The sequence below is a fragment of the Lepisma saccharinum genome, chromosome 4 (assembly GCF_977018435.1).
Source record: "Lepisma saccharinum chromosome 4, izLepSacc3.1, whole genome shotgun sequence".
Taxonomy (NCBI): domain Eukaryota; kingdom Metazoa; phylum Arthropoda; class Insecta; order Zygentoma; family Lepismatidae; genus Lepisma; species Lepisma saccharinum.
The window spans coordinates 69,202,305-69,224,063 of NC_139232.1; the positions used below are offsets into that span (position 1 = coordinate 69,202,305).

Sequence of the window (21,759 nt, forward strand, 5' to 3'; positions counted from 1 at the left end):
TTGAAAATACGTAGACCATGTGACCTACAATTTAAAATTATAGTTTAAAAGCACAATGGAGTATTAAGTTTCAGTATATTTGGCAGATAAATGTTCTAAAACAAAAACGCTAATTTTGGGAAACGTAACACTAACAAGTCAAAAAATGATAATGCCAATTTTTGGTGCCATAATATATCGGTATCTGTCACGTGAAATTGATTGATTTTAATTGTTTGGGTGCGTTGCCACTTATGGTCATTATGCACCCTTCAGTATATACGGGGAAATTTCCATTATCTAAAATCCATACCTTAAAATTTAAAAAAGGGGTATGGAAAATAACTTTCCCAAAATAACTTTCAAGATACCAAACTCTCACGAAGAGGCGTAAGCCATGTGACTTACAATTTGAAACTAATTTTAAAACACCATGAAGGTATAATTTGAGATTTTTGCCAGAAAATGCACTAAAATGAAAATGTGAATTTTGGGAAAAATAACAAGTTATAGTAAAAAAAAAAATACAGCAATTTGAAAAAAAGTAACAGAATATCAAGGTCCCTAACGATTAGGTATAAATAAAAGAAGAATATCAGTTGTAATTTATTGCATTAGTAACAGTGATTCCTAACCTAATTTTCGGAATAATCACCACCGTTGTTCTGGCATTTGTCGTAGCATGGCACTAAATTTTGTATGCCCATGGTATATGTGTCTGACAGCAAAGACTGGAGCTATCTCTACCGCAGTGTAGCTGTGAAATCCTTGCCATGCCAGAGACCTCTTCAGTTAAACAAAGAGATGAAAGTCGGTACATTCAAAGCCAGGGCTGTACAGGAAATGGTCCAAAATCTCTCACCTGAAGTGATGGAACACCCGCGTGTACTCAGCTGGATGGGGTTGTGCACATTCGATTGGCCTTCTTGAATTGTCTGCACCATCGTCTGACCATCCTAACATTCACGACATCTGGTCTGCACACATCACACGATTGCTGGTGGCTCTGTGCCAAATTCTGAGCGTGCAAAAATCTGATTACTACACTTAGTCTACATCGCAGTTGGTGGGAGACTGTATGAGAGCTGTAATATTTAACCTAGAACTTTCCTAAAACGGCTGCATTGCAACTGTACCAGATTACAGCTACATGCCACTTCTACCTGCCTGCATGTGTGTGTGTCGCTCTCCGACCACTAGTGCTGCGTATAGGGACCATTGGACCTTTTTTCAGGATGCCCCTCGTATATGAACTTTCAGAAGCTTTTATTATTAGTGTGTTCCTGTTTTAATGTGTGGTTAGCTAAGTCAGGTACCTATACAATGAAATTCTATAAATTGCTTGCGTTAAATTTCTAATACCTACATACCCTTTTCGTCAGCATTAATGGTATAACTGCATGTTGTCAGTTTCACAGTACTTCACTTGGATATACTGTACTGAAGCAGAAATCCCATTGATAATGTAAGGAAACATGACACTTTATTTTGTTCGATTCAGTTGTTTCACTTATATGCAAGAGTTAAGTTGTTTGCTTTACAGAGAAGAGAGAAGTAGCTTTATGCATTGAAAAATGAGTCCACACTCATGGTTCTTGCATGCAGAGGGTTCCAAACCTCAGTGGAAATATCAACATATAATCCCGAGAATGTATAAGGAGACTGATAAATTACAAATTGTATTTCTTAATCAATCACTCTTCACTCTTATCTCATTTAGTCGTAACTTTAAAATTAAGTATTTTATTTTAAACTTACTGCGTATGACAACATTCTGTAATCCTTCCCTAGCTTGTGAATTGTAATAATTTTCCAAATTCACTATTTTTCAGTTTGAATTCCAATCATAGAGAATAGAGAAATTAAGTCAATTTCATAGAAGATAATATTGGTACTTAACAAAACCATACGTGGATCTGTATGAGTTTATTATTTCCATTTGCAAAAACATCGATTTAGTTTAGTTTCTAATTGTCAGGGAAAAATGTAAATTTTGTTCTGGAAAACCTGGAAAAGTCAGGGAATTTCATTTCTGCTTGTTTGTAGCCACCCTGGCCAATGGTTCGTGGGGCTAGCGTCAATGGTTCGTGGGGCTAGTGCCAATGGTTCGTGGGGCTAGCGCCAATGGTTTGTGGGGCTAGCATCAATGGTTCGCAATTATTTCCAATTTCTAGATCCTGATACTAACACGACACCAAATTTTAACTATGTTTCCTAACCTAACAGAACTAACCTATCCACGTGCCAATGGTTCGTGGGCCTAGCTATTCTCCGTCGGAGAATTAATTTTCAACAAACAACATGAATTTCAGCTATGAAACATTCCCACATCACACAAAACACCTTCCCGATGTTCGACAATGCTACAGGAACTTATTACGGTAAGTAGTTTCTTCTGTAAAAATAAATAAATGTGTCCGAAGGATAGTAAACTTGTACTGATTAAATTTGACATTGGGTGGTAATTTGATGAAATATGATAGAATATACTTTCTCCGTTATGTTAAAAATTTACTATCCTTCGGACACCTCTAATTTTTTCTTATCGTCAATTTTTGACATTCGTACTTACATATCGGCTTCGCGGAACATTCCTGAAGGTGTAGAACATCTAGAAATTGCAAAATAAGCGAAAATAAGGTGTTAGTTTTCGGAATGGAAACTGTCGATTTTCGCGATTTTTTTTGTTTCACAACCAAATATATATATTCCTGATACTACCACAACACCAAATTTTTTAGTGTTTGCCTAACCTAACCACGTGCCAATGTTTTGTGGAGCTAGCGTCAATGGTTCGTGGGGCTAGCATCAATGGTTCGTGGGGCTAGCGCCAATTGTTTTTGGTGCTAGCGTCAGTGGTTCGCAATTATTTCCAATTTCTAGATACTGATACTAACACGACACCAAATTTTAACTATGTTTCCTAACCTAACAGAACTAACCTATCCACGTGCCAATGGGTCGTGGGCCTAGCTATTCTCCGTCGGAGAATAATTTTCGGTGGTACTAGTTTACTATCCTTCGGATAGATTTCTTCATTTCTACAGAAGAAACTACTTGCCGTAATAAGTTCCTGTAGTATTGTCTAACATCTGGAAGCTGTTTTGTGTGATGTGGGAATGTTTCATAGCGGAAATTCAACCATTGACGCATAGCCCCACGAACCATTTCCGGTAAGGTTAGGTTAGGTAGGGTCACAATAGGCTACAATAGTTAAAAGTTGGTTTCGAAAATAATATGCGTAGCCCCACACACCATTCTCGCATAGCCCCACGAACCATTGACACATAGCCCCACAAACCATTTGCGGAAACGTACGTTCTTCAGTTACAAAAACACTTTTTTTAAAAAAAAGAATTGATCAAAAAAACGTGAATACACGTTAAAAAATGATCCGCAAAGCAGATAGGTAAGTACAAATGTCAAAAATTTACGAAACTCGGAAGTTATAGGTGTCCGAAGGATAGTAAACATTTACCATTTAATCTACACAGATTAAAGTCAAGTCGCATTAAAAAAAAAAACTACACGAAACGATCTGAAATGCTTGCACCTCACAAATTGTTGAATGCATCCTGCAAGAAAAGTTTCTATTCTGTGTAAGAAGGTTCATACATATAGAGGAAAAACAGTCGATGTTAAAACAAAACAAAACAAAACAAAGAAGGGGGGGGGCTCTAAAATTTATGCATGGAAGATACTATATAGCGCAATGAAAACTTATGACACATTCCACTTGTAAGTAAAGCAGACAAAAACAAATTGTTGTACCTTGTCAACCACACGTAGTATTTCCTGGAATTCCGTAAAACTGAATAAACAACAAACTCTCTCCATTACCAATGAAAAAAGTTAAAATAAAATTCACAAGTGCAAGGCACACGTGCACGGTTGACAGACGTCCGTGGTAGCAGAAGAAAACTGTGCGATGCGATGCGATGCGATGCGAAGCGAAGCGATGACAACCCTATGATAACAACTCTGCTTGCCTTGTTTTGTTTGTTTACTTGCATCGTAGTCACGAAAAGTAAATAATTTAGTACGCATGTTTAAAAACCTTGTTAACGTAGAGGGTCCTTAATTAACTAACTTGAGAAAAAAAGTTCTGCCGAAAAGGAAAAATTGTAAATACTATTAGCATGCAGTAGGAAAACAAAAGAGAAACAATGTCCGCTCTGGAGTCTGGACGTGAGGTAAAATCTGGAAAAGAGTTAAGTTAATTTGTAATATAAGTTTGATACTGTGATTTGACACGAAAATAGTGTTAATATTTTTAAAAATATTAATGATTTGGAACAAAATTATTGCTCAGGTAATTTCATACGTCAACGATGCATTTCCTGCACAAAATGGTTATTGTACGTTATCTTTGCGTAATTTTCTCACCAACTGCAGTAAATACATTTGGGATATATCCTCGTTTTATTAAATGTCAAGTATCCCCGAAACGTCTGAAATTCCTTTATTTTCTTCTTTTTCACATTGTTACTTACGTATTCTGCATTCCTAAGAATTCTTGAAGGTGTCATTTCGCTTTTTCATGCAAGTAATCTCAATTTTCGACATATCGAGTTATTCTTGTTTGTTCGTTTTCGCTTGCGTTATACGCAATATGGCGGAGAAATCTGGACCAGCGTTGTCGATGATCAGTGGTTATGGAATGTTGCAACCTTCTTTATCGAAAAATACCTACTTTCGTGTTACTGATTTTGTATTTTTTTTCCAGGTTCGAAAACCCCCACGAACCATGCACGGCAAGGTTAGGTTCGGTTAGGTTAGGCAAACATGGTTAAAATTGTCATCTTCAAAACTGTACGTCATGTTCTTGGAGAACAACAGTGTGGTTGGAAACACTGACCGGGGGTTACATCATCAAATGCACGCAACATTTGATTCACGTAGTGGAAGGACAGAGGCAACAGCTTTCGTGCATTTGAGAGATATTAATCTTCAAAAAATACATGATTTACCGGCGAAATAAATTAAGGGATGGGAAAAAACACTTCCACGACCTTTCAAAAGTGTACGGAAAGTCAGTTCGGTAAGTACTTTCTCCTGTAAAATTGAAGACATTCGTTTCGGGGATACTTAAATTTTACCGGTTAGGCAAGTCAGGTTTAGAACTTTTAGTATTCAAATAACCTCTCTAAATGCTTTCATGATTAGGTTATCCAGACCAGGTTTAGGGCTTTTTAGCATTACAATAATTGTCATAAATGCTTTCAACAAATCATCATTTTGGTGCTGGTCTGCATTACTCCCCTTTGAGCCTCGTGTCGGCAGTAGTCTGTGGAATGCCTTTCCATGCGAAGTGTGGATATTTGGTTTTAAGGCACCTTGTATGTCTTCTTTTTGATGATAAATAGGACTTTACTGAACTCCAAACAGTGCTACTTACTTTCAGAATGATTCAAATTTACTTTCACAATTATTTCCACTATTCTGTGATACTTTCTCTTTCTTCTATGACTGAAATATGCATTGTTGATGGGAAGTGCAGATGCTTGGGTTCGGTAGAGCCCAACGCAGCTATCTTTGCCATTGCGCAGATAGCTATCAATTTTCACTTCGTCACCCTCTCTCTTAGCATCACGTCTTCTATCCTTTGCCATTGTTGCCATATTGTTATTCCATTCCTGGACGCACTCGCGCAAACATCATTGAAAACAATTGAATAGTGCTCCAGCTCGCGGTTCACACCGTTCGGCAGGGACGGTAATGTGGCAATATAGCATGCATGGCGTAGTGGTTGCTTCTTTGATGCAGTGCATGTTCATTGGCTAGCTAGTGACTAGTGTTGCCAAATGTAAATATGAAGCACTATTTCTGTTACGGGAGAAAGGCAAGATGACTGTGAGTTTTGTTGGATTGTAAAGTGTAAACACCATATTTGGTACTACTTCCGTTTAGTCAACACCTAGGCTATAACTCATTAATTTCGTACTTTTTAAGATTGCTACTTACTTATTCTGCATTGCGGAACATTCTATAAGGTGTAATTATGAATTTCTCACAAGAATAATTTCAATTTTTCATATTGTTAGTAATTATTGTTGTTTGTTTTCTTCGCTTGTGTGAGACACAATGTGGCACGAGCGTTCTGGATCATCGCGCATTGTTCTTGTGTTTTGTCGAGTGATGCAGTGTTTCCAACCTTCTAAACAAAAAAAAAAATGCCTACTTCCATGTTATTAATTTACTATTTTTTCCTGGGTAGCCCCACAAACCATTCACGGTAAGGTTAGGTTAGGCAAGCATAGCTAAAATTTGGGGGCACGTCATCTTCTTGAAAGAACGCGGGGTGGTTGGAAACAGTGACAGGGGGTTAAGTCATCAAGCACACGGAACATCCGGTTCGTACATGAAAGCAACAGCAATTGCAATATTTTTATACATAAAAAACATGAATTATCGCTAAAAAAAAGATGAAACAATGGCAGAAAATACATTCGGGAACTTCAACAATGCTACAGAAAGTGATTTGCGTAAGTAGTTTCGTCTGTAAAAATAGAGAAATCCGTTTTGACTAAACGGAAGTGTTACCCCATATTTTTATTTTAAGTATTTGACTGGTTTGACATTGTGTGCGTGTATTATGTAAGTGAAAGTGCTTGTGTTTGGTTAGTGAACGTTAAAGTCCATAATGCCTAGAGTATTATTGTTCATATTTCATCACTTTAGAATTGCTGAAAAGAAAGAAATTATGTGGATGCATGAGCAATTCAACCCTCGGCACCGGCATGTGTTCTTGTAGGAATTGTATGATGGAAGCTGTTATTTTTGCTGCCTAATGCGATGCATTTTTTTTTTTAATTGGCATGTTTTAATGGGTGACAAGTTCATAACAAAAGAAGAAGCCGCGCGGCTTATCGTCTGGTGGCAATATATGTAGTTCTTATTCTTGTTGCAGAAGCCGGCATCATTTGTAAATGTACAACAAAGGGAGCCGACTGTCGTCCATCACAGAGAGGCAATAATACTGCTTAAGGAGGAGTGTTTGTGGTCCAATTGTCACTGTTTAACACGTTCACAAGTTATACTGTTCTACAAATTTTCACTTTTTTCTGTTACAGAAAGGAAAGTAGCTCTTTCTTACTGAAATTGACCTCCTGAACACGAAAACGAATTTCATTTTGTAAGATTGGCTCTTAATTTGAGTTATGGCATAATTCATGTTACATAACAATTAAGGGTCATTCCATGCCAAATGAACCAATTTTAAAATAATTGGTTGCATGACCATTTTAGAAAAATTTCATTTTTAGTACATACATTTGTACATGTTTCTAGATATTGGTACCATTGGTACCTAATAAATGAAACCTTTTGCAATGAGATTTCGCAGATTTTCAATTGTCATATCTTGTAATTTCAATTTCTGGTAAGTCAAGTATTAAAACCTTATGTTACCATATTTTCCGAGGCTTTATTTAACCCAACTTTAAAAAAGAGAAAGAAGAGACTTCATTATTCTAAGTATGGGATGTAGTTCAACCTTACTTTGCAATGTCAGAAATTAGGTGACATACGTTACCTTATATTGACCAAAACGAGTTGAATCTAAAAGTTGAGATTTTTACTGTGAGTTAGGTTCATGCAGGGCTTCCTTTGTGCCAAATTTCAGAATTTTTCAAGAGGACCCATCTGAGATATTTAACCCCGAAAACTGTCAAAATTCAATGAACGGCCATGTTTGAGCCCATGCTGTAAAAATGGGTTGAATTTCTAAGCACAGATATTTTATTTACAGACACCCTGTAGGCAGGTCTACACATGAAAAAAATCAAGCCTTAGACTAAACCCCTTCATTGAAAAAGGTGGGCTTAAAAATCCAATGTTTTAAATATCGTTACCACAATTTCCACCATAATTTTCGTACTTATGATGCAATTTTAAGCAAAACATACTTGAATATCATAGACAGTATACTTCATTAGCTACAAAATGAATTTTGTTTCAAGTCTCTAGCTCTAATGGTTTTTGAGATATTAAGGTTTCTGAAAAGTGCTAAATGATCAAAGAAAGCCATGTTCCATGTTGGAAAAATGGCTACTCCAGGAGAACTAAAGACAATAATTTATTTTGAACATTGGTTTTGATATCTAGAAACATGTATTAACGTATGTACTAAAAATGAATTTTTCTAAAATAGTCATGCAACCACCATTGGATCGTTTGGCATGGAATGACTCTTGTCATAATAAATGTGGGCCTAATTTATAAATATATTAAGAGTGCCCGCAAAGGGAGGCCATGGGGGCACTTGGGAAGAATTAATACAATTCAAATTTTAAAGTTAAAGCGTGAAACCATAGATGAGAGATGTCATGAAAGATAGATGCAAATTAACTTAATGCTGGTGATGCTTTATGATAATACTCTTAACTGGGGGAAAGCATAACTCTATTTCCTCCACTTTAAACACTTACGTATTCAGCATCCTCATATTAGTAAAGATTGGGTACTCTCGTTTCTGTAACAAAAAGTGTGTAGAACAGTGTTATTAGTTCTCAAACCAGTGGTAGTGTCAGTCATGCATCACATGTTGTTGCAGTTCCAGTACCAGTGTGGACGGGCTTATTGGGAGTAAACAGTTAAAATGCCACCAGGTTCATTAATGCAACGGAAAAATAATAAATTGTTTAATTTTATTTGAAATCACTATGAAGAAGTGTTCTTTACATCATTTTGGGTAATTTTACGCAAGGATTAGTCCACATTTAGCAGTTTTAGTCCATACGTATGTACATATAAAGCCACTTGTTAGCACATATAAATACCAGCCCTGGTTATAATGTATGGCATTTTAAACTCCACGTTAGAGCTGAGTTTTCTAATTTCCTTGTTCTATGAACAGCTGTGCCGCGATGCACTGTAGCATTTTTCTATCGAGCAGATTAGCAACACTGGTTCTCCCATTCCACTGCATCGATCGTGGCAGAAATATCTGGGTTTGACTCTACTCTTTACGTCTTTTTTTGCCAATAAATTGCACTTTTCGGAAATCCAAACAGTGGTAATTACTTTCACTAAGGTTCATATTTACTGGAAGAAACTTTTTTAAAATTGTGACGTATTTTGTCTTGGTTCTATGAAACTTGCATACAAACAAAAAATGAAATGACAACAATAAAAAATATATTAAATCTTGTCATTCCAGTGTATAACGAAGTTTGTCCAGTAGACCAGGAGAGTAAGTTCAATTCCAGGAGACCCCTGACCATTCTGGAAGTGTTGGCTAGCCTATTTAAAAACCATTTATTGCACACATTTATTGTTGGCATGTTGTATTTGCCTTCATTAAATTTCTATGCAATTGTGTACAGGTATCCCATGCCATGCAGTGTTTACACACTGTTGATACTATTCAGATTAACTAAACATTTCTCCTGAAGTAATTGTGTGGTTATTCTATATTTCTTTATTGCTAGATTTGTCAGCCTGGTTAGGTTGACTGATTTGATTCACTTGTGTAGTCGTCTGTCTGAGATTCATAAACATAACATAAACAGTGAGGTGTATGTTTCTTCCGGGTCTCGTCCAGGCCTCTGCTCATGATCAAGGAAGTGTTTTGTGCTTTCATTAGTTTAGTTTATTATTGTTTCAAAGTTATATTTTGCTTGTTATTATATTCCTTAAATTATTCCTTATTGCTGTGAGTGTGTAGTACCCTGGGTAGCCACAGAATAGCCATAATGAAATTCTCTTATTTTTCCAGGACAAGATGTGGATTTTCCTGACCAATATAAAATACACATAGGCTGGCTGCAAATTGATGCCACGAGGGAAGGTCGTGGAGTGCTAGTAGACAGAGTACCCAGTGGCTTGTCCAGAAATTTCACAAGGAGATTATACCTTATCTTGTTGTAACAGGAGAAATTAACAGAAGGTGAGGGAATTGAAGTTCTACCAACCCTCCTTTAGTATGTCGCTCAGAGCACCTCTGGCAAACCAAGGGTTTTCAATATTACTGCCAAGGATGATTTTGTTGCTCACTTTAATTCAGATTTTGCAAAACAGTTTCTGATAGAATTTCAAAGTTTCAAATGTATACAACTAACTTTTCATAGTCTGATGCCATTGTTGCATCTGTCTATTTTGTAACCAACACCATGCACTCAAGTAAAATGGCTCCAATCCTAAGAGCATGCTAAGTTTGGAACACTGACTGCGATAAATTTAATACTGCAATAGATAGTATTGAACGGCAATGTTCAACAAATTCTTAAATTATGAATGTAACAAATACGTTTTTGTGTAAAATATGTTCTGGAACAAATACCATGCAGTTACCAATAAACACACACACACAAACAAATCAACTATTCCACAGTAATCATTTCAGTATTTTCATACATAGGGTTTATCGATTCAATGCATTAAGAAATATGAGTCTTTCTTCAGCTTGTTACAGTTTGAATGAAAGAGAGAAAGAACTGTTAGACCCTCAAAGAATCTAAATCCCAACAATTTTGAAAGATTTCAAAAAGGCACAATAGTTTGCAAACACCATAATAAAGGCAAATGTAAGAAAGGACCCAAACATTTCCACTACTGCAATTCTCTACCTCCTGGCATGGCTCTCCAAGAATAAAGACTGTAGCATCACTTTATTTTCTACTAAAGGTCCTTTCTACTCCTCTATATGCTGGCAAGGGAAGTGGGGAGCACAGACTATATAGCAAACCAACCAGACAGCAGTGGTGGCGCCGAGAGATACGATGCGGGGGTAGGAAGTATTACGTGAACCTAGTTCAACAGGCTGCTGCTGGATAGGTCGCTTTCCCGCTCACCACTTCCTTGCCAGCGAATAGAGCGCCCACCGTAAGACTGGAAAACAGCTTTAGATAGTGCACTTTTTGTTATTATTGGTGATACTCTTTGTACGAGGGTCATCCGGAAAGTAGTACACGTTCGTGCCATTTGGAGCTCTAGGGATGCAAGTAGCCGCCACTCAGAGTCAAACTACTTCAGTTGACTGTCTGCTCAGTGTGTGCGAAGTTTCGTAGCTCTGTCATTGTGGTTATTGTTTCTGTGACATTTTACAATGTTCAGAAGAATTGAAAACACTTCCACTTTTGAAGTTAGGGCTGTGATCAAATTTCTCAATGCCAGGAGTGTGCGTCCATGCAATATTCACCGTCAATTGAAGGAGGTTTATGGAGACAATGTTATTGATGAGTTGTCTGTTCGGTGCTGATGTCGACACTTTTACTCCATGATGACGAACGTTCCGGGTGCCCGTCTGTCATTGCAGACTAACTGCTGAGTGCATTTGATGAATTGATCAAGAACGATGGATGGTTTAAAAAATGTTCAACCATACATCCTGGACCTGGCTCCTTCAGATTTTCATCTCTTCACAAGACTAAATGACTTTTTGGGAGGAAAGACATTTCACAGTGATGAGGAACTGAAAGAAGGGGTGACTACTTTACTCGATGGACTGGCGGCAGAGGAATATGAAGCTGAGTTACAGAAACTCGTCACACGTTATGCAAATGCTAAAATGTACATGGTGATTATGTAGAGAAGTAGTTTAAAGTTTAACAATTACAAAGTTTTGTCAAAAATATTTTTTTGTTTTTTTTTTTAAATTAAAAAAACGTGCACTACTTACCTTATGCCCCTCGTATATCAGTCGTCTGCCAGCATCTACAAAAATCATCACAATTGTACTTACCAGAGGTAGAAAATTTTTTAAGCAAATGGGTGCTAACACTCAAAATGGTTATTTAGAGGCACTATAAAAATGTATTTACAGACTAGAAACACCACGAAACAAACTTAAAACATTACAGCCTATATTTTACTACAAAGGAATAAAATAGGCAAAAATCTGGACCCTACTTATAACGTAGTAATAAGAATAGGAACTTTTCAATCAAACTGTACATATGTAGATTTACATTAAGTTGTAGTAAATAGAAATTGATATCCTTTTTTTTTAATTCTGTGCCATTTTGTTTCCCTAGATCACATTGAATATTGTATTCTTGAGATGTACAGTTTTAAAGTTATTTTCTTACTTTCCATATTGTAATAAAATTATTTTACAGTTCACCATTATCCCATTGGCACATAATAAAATGGAAGCTTTATGTTATTTTCTTATAAATACATCTTTTTTTTTCATAGGAGTTTTGTCTTCTTCCATGTATTCAACCAACCAATGCAATCTTGAATTTGACGACTGGAAATTTTAAGTTTTTGTATTCATCATCGATGCATTTTCCAAGAATTGAAACAGTGCTTCTTAGAACTTAGTATGGGACCCAGGGAGAAGTCATCTTTCTCATCGGTTGCTGGTTGTAGAAATAGGACTGTCATTTCAGTGCATCATGTGTAATTTGTGTGTTCCCTGTGAAAGCATGATGGTGTGAATTAAAATGCGTTCTTGAAACGATGTTGTGTGGTATGGTATATTGTATTGATTATAGTTGAATTTACATTTATATAAGATCAAAATGTATGACCCATCACTTGATTACGTAAATTCCCTGGTGGATGAAATTGCACTCGAAGGGTTGGATGGCATTACAGTACAGGGACTGTGGGTACGTTTAGGTGATAGGCCAAGTTTCTGTATGTCTTTGGATGATAAATCAAAGGTGTTCATGTGGGAAGTAATAAAGCAGATGCAAGAAGTTGAATTCTATGAATTACAGACTCCAAGGAAACCTCTGGCTCTCTTTAATCGGTATGATTTTGTAGATCCAGAACTTGGCTCTGTGCTGGAACCAGATCATGAAATTGATGACATTTATCCTTTTTCTCCTGTTGACGACAAGGAAAATGGGATAATGGGTTCTTGCTCCACATATGATCAGCGAAAGAATATTACAGATGAAGTCAGGCAAGTGTCGTTGCCAGTTGCAGTTGAAAAGTGGAATAATAGCTTGGTTATTGTAGCGAGTCAAGATGTCAGAAATATGGTGCTTATGGGTGATAAGCTCAGTTTGATGATGGAAATGTCAGCAAAGCAGTATTGTGTTCTGGAAAGAATTGGTAGGTCCAGGTACCATGGTGAAGTAACTCAGGGTAAGATAAGTTTGAATCAGTTGAAGGAAGACCCAAAGTCTCTGTTTTACTACCGAAAGTTCCTGATAAAACACAGCTTAGTGTGCAAACAAATACATCACCAGAAAACTAGCAGTGGACAAAATTGTACTGGTAGCCTGTTCCATCTACCGCGATTTTATGTAGAGAGGAAACCTAAGGCGTTATTTTTGACTGAAAAGGTAATTGAAATTTTGAAAACCAGACCAAATTATCTTGCTGAATACGAGGAGATTAGGCAGCAGTTGGGCTTGGTGAATTCTTTAAAAAAACTTTTCAAAGCTGTAGAGTTTCAGCGTTTTGTAAAAACAGACTTAAAGATACCATATCGTTCATTGTATCCAAATGCGCCTCCATCCGAGTGGAAACACAAAGCAAATGACAGAGAAAAACAAATCCGAGTTATCCAGTTAGTCAATCCAAATATGGATATAAGTGAACTTTGGCAAAAGGATGACGATTTGGATGATGACGAGGAAGAAGCTAGCACTTCTGGCTACCTCGATCAAAGGGCGGTTGTTTTGGATCGGCCGTTGCTGCAACAAGCATATTATGCTATAGAAGATGCAGGACCAGATGGTTGCACTCAGTATGAACTTGGCACTAAGTTAGGCCAACCGAAGCTTGAATCGCGCACTCTGTGTCGTAATCTTTTGCGAAGAGGAATGGTCTCTACCTTCATGAGAGATGTTGGCAGACAAAGGGTCTTCCGATTCATATCAAAGATCTACGAAAAGGAAGGTGAACTGTTAAGACAGTTAAAAAGGGAAAAGGATAAAATGTTGGGTCTAGTAAAACAACAGAAAAAGGAGCAAGAAAGCATGGAGAAGGACCGGGAAGACTGTGAATCTGTGCCAGAAGTCAAAGTAAACGAAAATGAACCAGAGGAAAGTGAAGTCGCCATTGATGAAGAAATTGAAAAAAGTAGCCCTTCAAAAGGTGCGGTAGATGCGAATGAACCTGGCCCCAGCAAAGAGAGCGCACACGAGGTGGATCATTCGGAACCAAAAGTTGAAACTGAAGTAGTTGAAGCATCCACTAGTGTGAAGGGTCTCAAGAGCAATTCGATCAGTTTCACTGAAGAACTCAAGAAATTTACTTGGAATCAGAAGAAAGACATTCCTGCGATAACTTATCGCCTTTTGAAACGAAGCAATTTGATTATGGAACAGGTGCGTGCTCTTAAAGTTATAGATGACCACACAAAACTTATGCGATTGATTTTTGAAGAAGAAAGCAAAGAAGGTTACCACGTGAAAATTGACAAAAAATCCTTGCTCCGCTTACTTACCAAACTTGGGAAAGATGGCTATGTGAAGAATATAAGAACAGTCTTACAATGTGGAGAGAAAAAAAAAGTTTTGAATTTTGTCTGTGATCCGAGCATTTCAACTGACCACACTATTATCCAGTCAGCAATTGAACAAGCCAAAATGAAATATTTTGTTCCTACCCGTGAAAAGATGAAGAAAACACAGGAAGCTAAAATACAAGAAGACAACCAGAAAGAGCTTTCTAAAACTTTTGAAACTGACATGATAAGCAAGAGTGTCTTGGAATTAAAAGAAATGACACCACAAACTAAAATTGAAGGTATGAATTCAGTACCGTGTGATAGAACTGTAGGGAAGAAATACGGAGTGTGTCCAAAATTTATCAGAATGCAGCTACTTCATCAGTTCTTGTTTTATATTGTCTATGAATATGAGGGAAATGACGATTTGGATCAAAATGAAGCAATAGAACAATTAGTTGCAAAAGGTTGTGAAATTTCCGACGACCTCCTTTCAGAATTTTCCACCATATATGTACCAGAGGTTTGCTGGAAAATGTTCATAAATCCTCTACCAAAGCATACTGGGTGGCCCACAGGTTGGACAATAATGTGTGATATCTTGCTTCGTCTACCTCTGTCGGTATTTGTTAAAATAGTGAATATAACTCATGAAGTTCCCAACCTTGAAAGCTACTTAAAGCATCCAATTCGTCAACATTATCTTGTTAAACATTTACCTGTTCAAATCCGAAATTACCTCCTGCTTGGTAGAAAATACATATTTAGTGTTCACGAAATTGTAAGCCGGCTTTGTTTTATAGGTTTGGTGCAGTTTGGCCCTCAAAGACTGAAAGAAAAGGATCAAGTATTTATTTACATAAATCGCAAAGCTTCTCTTCTTGATACCAGAGCCTCTAAACCTGGCTATCACCAAATATCAGAAGAGTGTACTTACGATATGCACAATTACCTATTGATCAATTTGTCAGATGTCGACAAGTACTGGTATGACATGTGGAATATATGCCTGCACACGCAGCTTGGTGGAAGAATGTGCGTTGCAGGAAAAGATATTACGTTGGAAGTGCTGCATCAGAAAGCTGCCATGGTGCAAGTGAGTCTGCCAAGACTACCAGAAGAGGCTCCATTACTAGATGACGGAACAATACCCGGAGATAAAAAGGGAGCAGGTGGACTAGATTCGGCGCTCTTTTCGCACCTGAAACGTAATTGGAATTGGCACAATAATCCAAACCCAAGGCAGTCTGCTGTGAACATGTTAGGTGCAGGACATTTACAGCCAGAACAGAGAGCAACTCGCCTGGCACGGCTTAAGGCAAACACGATGCGTTTCAATGTGGGCGAAGCTATTAAGAAAAAGAGCACAGAATACATGCAGTCATCGTTGATGTCAGGAAAGAAGAGAACCAGCAGAGTTCCAAAGAAAATGGAACCATCAGCTAGTAAGACTGAAACGGAAGCACCGCAATCGAAGAGAGGCAGAAAATCAAAGCAATTTGTGCGGACCGTGAAACCATACAATCAGACAAGAAGGAAAAGACCATACTATGATGAAGTTGATCAGAGTGCATTGAAGTTGATGAATAAGTTGCGTGTTGATTGGTCACCTGAAGAGGACACTTTGCTACTTCTCTGCAAGGTGGCTAGCATGTACCTCTGCTCAAATCCTCGTAAAATGAGTATCAGTTTTACAACTGTGAGAGACATTCTCCATAAGAACATACCAGCATCCAAAAACAAAACCTCAAGAGCATGCCAACGTAGAATTCTATATGTAATGAAGAATCATGCAACATCACACAGTGTTGCATTATGTCTTGAGGAAGTTAAACAAGACCCTGTGGTTACAGAAACTTTTGGAAAAGTTGTAGAGCAGTTGAGAAGATCAGCAGAAAACATTGAAGAACTGGAAAAGTTGATTGCTGAAAAGTTTGTGCAACTGGTTGAAATTCTGCAAGATAAATTCAAAACATCGCCTGAGAGTGACTTTGACACCATCATCCCCACTTCAATGGAAGAGTTTCATGATCAGTACACTGTAATTTTTCCATCAGCAACGTTAAAGAACAGAGGAAAATTTCAGGATGTGAAAAACATTGTGGACATTTACTTGTGTGTTGTGAATGCCATGATTCATAGTTCTTTATGCTGCGTGTCAGACAAAACCTCATGGGCATATCAGCTCTTCAAGGTGTATCAACAGTACCCAGACAACCTGTTGAGAGCAGCAATGGGTAAACTTAGGTCAGATCAGATGGTTTCATTGAAGAAGTACTACATGAAATCATTTTACAAAGCAGGCAATTACTTGCCTCTGTCTTCATCTCCATACCAACTTTCCATAAGCTACTGTCATCTACTTCAAACAAAATACCATTACGAGATATTTTGTGAATCTTATGAAATGCTTGAAAAGTTAATTAAAAACAACAGTGATTCGCTCAATGGTGAAAGTTCACAGTTTGAAGTCATTGCCTCTAATGGTGGTATGGGTGCAGCTGTAGTGGAGCTCTTTTCAAGAAGGCATTTGTGTTTGGAATTGGAAATCCCCGAGCAGATCATAATCTTGGATCCAAGGTTCTCGGAAAAGGATGAACCATTCCGGAGAATATTGGAACACTATCGTGAGCTGCTGAGTAAATCTAAAGTTGCAAAGGAACTCAAAAGTTCTTTCATATATTCTGACATAATGATGGATCATTCGGAAGATACACAAGATTCTCTAAGTACGAGGAAAAGAAAGCATAGTGAAAATACTGAAGCAACCACTTCTAAGAGGGCAAAACCATCTACAAGTGAGCAAATGGAAGATGAATCTTCGAGATTGAGCACCAGCGAGCTGGATGAAGATATAGATAAACCAACAAGCGATGCTATTCTTCCGGAAACTGAAGACAAAAAGGATGAAAATTCAGAGTCTGATAGTAATCTGACTCATTATGTCACTAGCAAGAATGCAGAGCAGAGTGCCCTCGCCAGAGCAGCAACTAGGATAGCATTGTATATGATGAGAGAGGATCAGCAGAAATCTCCGCTTGAAGAAACTCAGCATGCTCACGATTTCTTTGTTGTGAATTCATGCCGCGTATTTAGCAAATTGGTAAATGAAGGAAACAGAGACAGCAATTTGGCACAAATTTATTTGGGACAGTATGGAGAATCTGTGTCCATTATGGAAGACCTTTTACCATTAAATCCTGCTACAATTAAAGAAGTTCTAGAAAACGTAACAAGTCACACCCTAGTTCCATCTACTATGATCACTACCAAAGAAATTGAGAAGAGGTATCTTTGTGAAGAAAAATCTGCAGCTGACTTTAAAAATGCTAAAGATATAATCAGTTTCATTGCTCTGAAGAAAGAACTGGGAGCTACCATTAAAGATCTGAGGGAAAAATTTTCTGGTAAATTAAATGGCATGAAGCTTTCAGAGCATCTGCACCTACTTTCAGACATGATGGTAATAATTTATTGTGGTGTGACAACGGTGCATTATGTTCACCAGAGCTTTTCAAAACCTTGGTTGATACATGCTCATAAATTGCATCGCACTTATAAAGAGAAGTTTCAGACGACGACTGCCAAAGCTATGGATACAGACAGTCTTGCGTATATGTGTGATGCTGATCCATCAACATCTCAAGGAACTACGGATGGGGAAGCTAAGGAGGAAACTTTAACTGATTGTGGAGATTACTTGGAAGATTTGAAGAAATTATCTGTTGAAGGGTACAAAACCAACACTGTTGTCCAAGGACAATCTAGTGCTACGGAGAAAACTGGTAATGCTCCTTGTGAGGCTAAGTCTGCTGAGTGTGAAGATGTCAGTACAAATGAAACTAAATCTTGTGACAACGTTGATGGGAATAATGCAGATAAAGCAAGTACTTCTGGTTCTGAACTTCCTCTTAAAGCAGAAAATCAAAGCAAGTCTGAAGATAATAGCCCACGCATCAAACGGCGTAGAAGAGCATTATCGATGTCACATGACGTTGAGGAGAAGATCAAGAATATCGATTGGTCTCCAATGGAACAAATACACGTTAGAATCCGTCCGTGGGTGAGAGTGGATGGCACTTTGAACAGGAGAGTATTGGATAGAATGTTGGGTACGGTGTTGGGTTACAGCATGCAGCAACCAGCAAATACGCTGAAAGAGTTTGGAGAAAGATTTTCACCTGCTTTGCAACCAGTTCATACTAGGGAATTAATTGAAATCCTGGAGAAACTGGGCTGTGTGAAAATGTATGTTGTTCGCAGATCGTGCAAAACAACCTTATTCTCAGATCCAGCCAAAATCAAAATTGAAAGGGCAGATGGGACAGAAGATGAGGCAAGGGTAATTGTTGAACCTCAAGTTGATGCAGTTTTAAAACTAGGGCAGTTCATTGGGAATAAAAAGTACTCTAAAGACTTTTTACAAAATAGTGAAATTTGAATGCATACTATTCAGAGCATATAAAATGTGATACAAATATATTATTTTGTACAGTTATAGTATAAGAATGTACTTAGTGTAAATAATACTAGTGTACAAGTTTTACATTGAACTTTAATGGACAACAAAACAAGTTACATAACAAGTCTTATTATGAGATCAGTAAATTAAAGACAAAATTGTTTTATAATTCTTGTGACAATTGGAGATGTTAAACAACAAATTTTGGAACTGAATAAAATATTTAGATCATGCGAGAAAATGTTGGAAAGTTGTATCATTAGTTGAGTTGAACTCCTTGAGATGAATGTGTGTTTCTTTATGTTTATATTCTTTTGCTGTTGTAACATATTACGTACCATCATTAATAATGTGGATAACATATTTTATTATTGATTATCAAAAAGAAAAAGTTGACGAGGAATTTTCTTAAAATTATGGAATGAGTTGATAACTCTTACTGGTATTGTGTTTAATTGCAAAAAATATTTGTTTATAACATTTCATTTTAATAACAGTTAAAAAGTATGCTAATTATTTCTACATAATTAAAAATCAAAGAGTTAATGTAATATAATGGTGTGGAAAATGTTAAAAATACATCTGCCATTTTTAATTATAATATATTGTACAGCTTTAGTATGTTCATGAATTGTTCTTTAAGTTTCCTTATAGGGAGAGACCCCTTAAATAGTATCCGTTAAAGATTATAGCATGGAATGGAGTTATATATTTTTTACATACAATGTCTTTCACTACCTCATGTAGTGATGGGAAGATGTCATTTTTTTTATTAGTGAGAAAATTTGTTAAATTATGGAAAAAGTAGTTTCTTGCTGCAAAAACTTGACTAAAGGCATTCAGTGTATAATATTTTTGAGTAATGTAAATATTTCATACAGGCACTTTGTTAATAAAACAAATGTAAGAAAGAATTTTTTTGTTTATTCAGTTGACTTTCGTGTGCAGTGAATGGAAAACAACTTTGAATTGTACGAGGGTCACTTTTATATTTTGAGCCTAAAAATGAAAAAAACAGGAATTTGTCATTGAAAACTGCTTTATTGTTTTTCAAAGTATTCTCCTTTATGGTCAATACACTTTTGCATTCGATCGAACCATTTGTCAAAGCAGTTTTTCCAATCTTCGTGAGACACCTCCATAATATGGTTTTTGAACGCATCAACGGCGTCTTCCGCCGACGAAAATCGTTGTCCGCTCAATTTATTCTTGACATTCGGGAACAAGAAGAAGTCATTGGGTGCCAAATCAGGACTGTACGGCAGATGACCCATCAATTCGATTTTTTGACTGTTCATAAAGTCGGTTGTTAGATGAGATGTGCGACAGCTGGCATTGTCTTGATGAAGAATGATCCAACGGCATTTGTTTGTTTTCCGTATTTGACCGAAGACCTCTGGCAAACAAATTGTTGTGTACCATTCAGAGTTGAACGTTCTACGTTCCTCTAAAGGCACAGTTGCCACATGACCAGTTTTCCCGAAAAAACAGGCGACCATTTGTTTCGATGTGCTTCGAGCGCGAACAACTTTTGTTGGATTGGGTTCATCTTGAAACACCCATACAGTCGACTGCTGTTTACGTTCCAGCTCATATGCATATATCCATGATTCGTCACCTGTTACAATCTTATATACGTCTTTTGAACACCACTATTGTATTTATTGAGCATTTGTTTGCATCAATTGACACGAGCGTCTTTTTGAGTTTTTGTCAAATTGTGTGGGATCCAACGAGAACATACCTTTCTCACAGCTAAATGATCATGTAATATTTTATATATGCTTGTGGAACTAATGCCTATGGTTGCTTCAATCTCACAGTATGTCACATGATGATCTTGCAGTATTAGGTTTTGCACAGCATCAATGTTTTCTTGATCAACAACTGATTTTGGACGACCTTGGTGAATCTCGTCGGTGAGCGAATGGCGGCCACGATTAAATTCGTTATACCAGCGTTTCACAGTGGCAAAGGATTGGGCTTCATCGCCAAATGTGGAAGTAAGTTGATCGATGCACTCTTGTCTTGATAATCCACGTCGAAAATCGTAAAAAATCATCGCACGGAAATGTTCACGAGTTAATTCCATTTTTTTGTTGTCGTGCAATCTCCAAGGCAACATAAACAACACAAATGAAGCTATTGACAAAACATTTGAAGTACGTTATGGTCAATAATGCCAGATGATTCCGTGCAAACGTCAAATCGCACCTAACTTCAATCAGTGTTGCCAAGGCTCAAAATTTAAATAGTGACCCTCGTATATTACACATTGAGTTTTAACTATTTTTGGGTTGTCTGCCATTTAAGGGTTCAAATCGTAAGATTTTTTGCATGTTTGAATTCTGTAACAATTCTAAAGTTCTCCTTAATAATAAAACAATGGATAATAAAAACTAATTTTATAGGATATAGGTGATGCCAACGCTTGTATTTCCAATCACATTGAGATTTTAAGATCATTGTAAGCAAAGTAGTTTTCAAAATTCCCCACCTTTTGCAAGAAAACTATGTTATTCCAAAGCATGAAAAATTACATCCTACTTAGAATTCCTTGTAAATCATTCAAGTGAATCTTCGTGTGGCCTTCTATCACTGTTGTGTAAATGCTCTATATTGTCAATAATGACTGGACATGAAGGAACGTGCTTACCTGGAGCTGTTCTGGCATCAGTATGGGGTAGGTCTGCCATTTGCCGCTATCACAGACACTACTCTTTGAGGAAGTCTTTCCATCAGGTTGCGGTAAGGTCAGCCGGTAATCGCTTCCATTCCTCCTACAAAATGGTGAATGGTGAATTTTCAATGAGATTGAGATCGGGGCTCTGAGATGGCCAACAGACTTCATTCACTTCCATGGCCCTTGTTTTATGGATAGGCACATTGTTTGAAGAGGGCCACTTCCGACTGTTACCACAAGGTGGGGAGCACGGAATTATCCAATACTGAGCAACAGGCATTG

The 21,759-nt window shown here is 37.3% G+C and overlaps 2 protein-coding genes across 4 annotated transcripts in view; one reads left to right on the top strand and one right to left on the bottom strand.

Moving 5' to 3' along the window:
- The window catches only part of LOC145986555 (little elongation complex subunit 2-like), a 94,449-nt gene extending 90,541 nt beyond the window's left edge, over window positions 1-3,908 (bottom strand). For both annotated transcript variants that reach the window (XM_083120700.1, XM_083120699.1), the window contains exon 1: window positions 3,751-3,908. The gene's annotated coding sequence lies outside the window, so the exon portion shown is untranslated. The remainder of the gene's footprint in view (window positions 1-3,750) is intronic.
- A 310-nt stretch (window positions 3,909-4,218) lies between these two features.
- On the top strand, window positions 4,219-19,691 carry LOC145986556 (general transcription factor 3C polypeptide 1). 2 transcript variants are annotated; one of them, XM_083120701.1, is made up of 3 exons: window positions 4,219-4,291; window positions 9,698-9,868; window positions 12,118-19,691. In XM_083120701.1, exon 3 carries the CDS (start codon window positions 12,447-12,449, stop codon window positions 18,771-18,773), a length of 6,327 nt encoding a protein of 2,108 aa, XP_082976827.1. In that variant the 5' UTR covers window positions 4,219-4,291; window positions 9,698-9,868; window positions 12,118-12,446; the 3' UTR covers window positions 18,774-19,691. The 2 variants fall into 2 exon arrangements, with proteins under 2 accessions (XP_082976827.1, XP_082976828.1); XM_083120702.1 differs by lacking the exon at window positions 4,219-4,291 and adding an exon at window positions 5,000-5,020.
- Window positions 19,692-21,759: the final 2,068 nt, after the last annotated feature.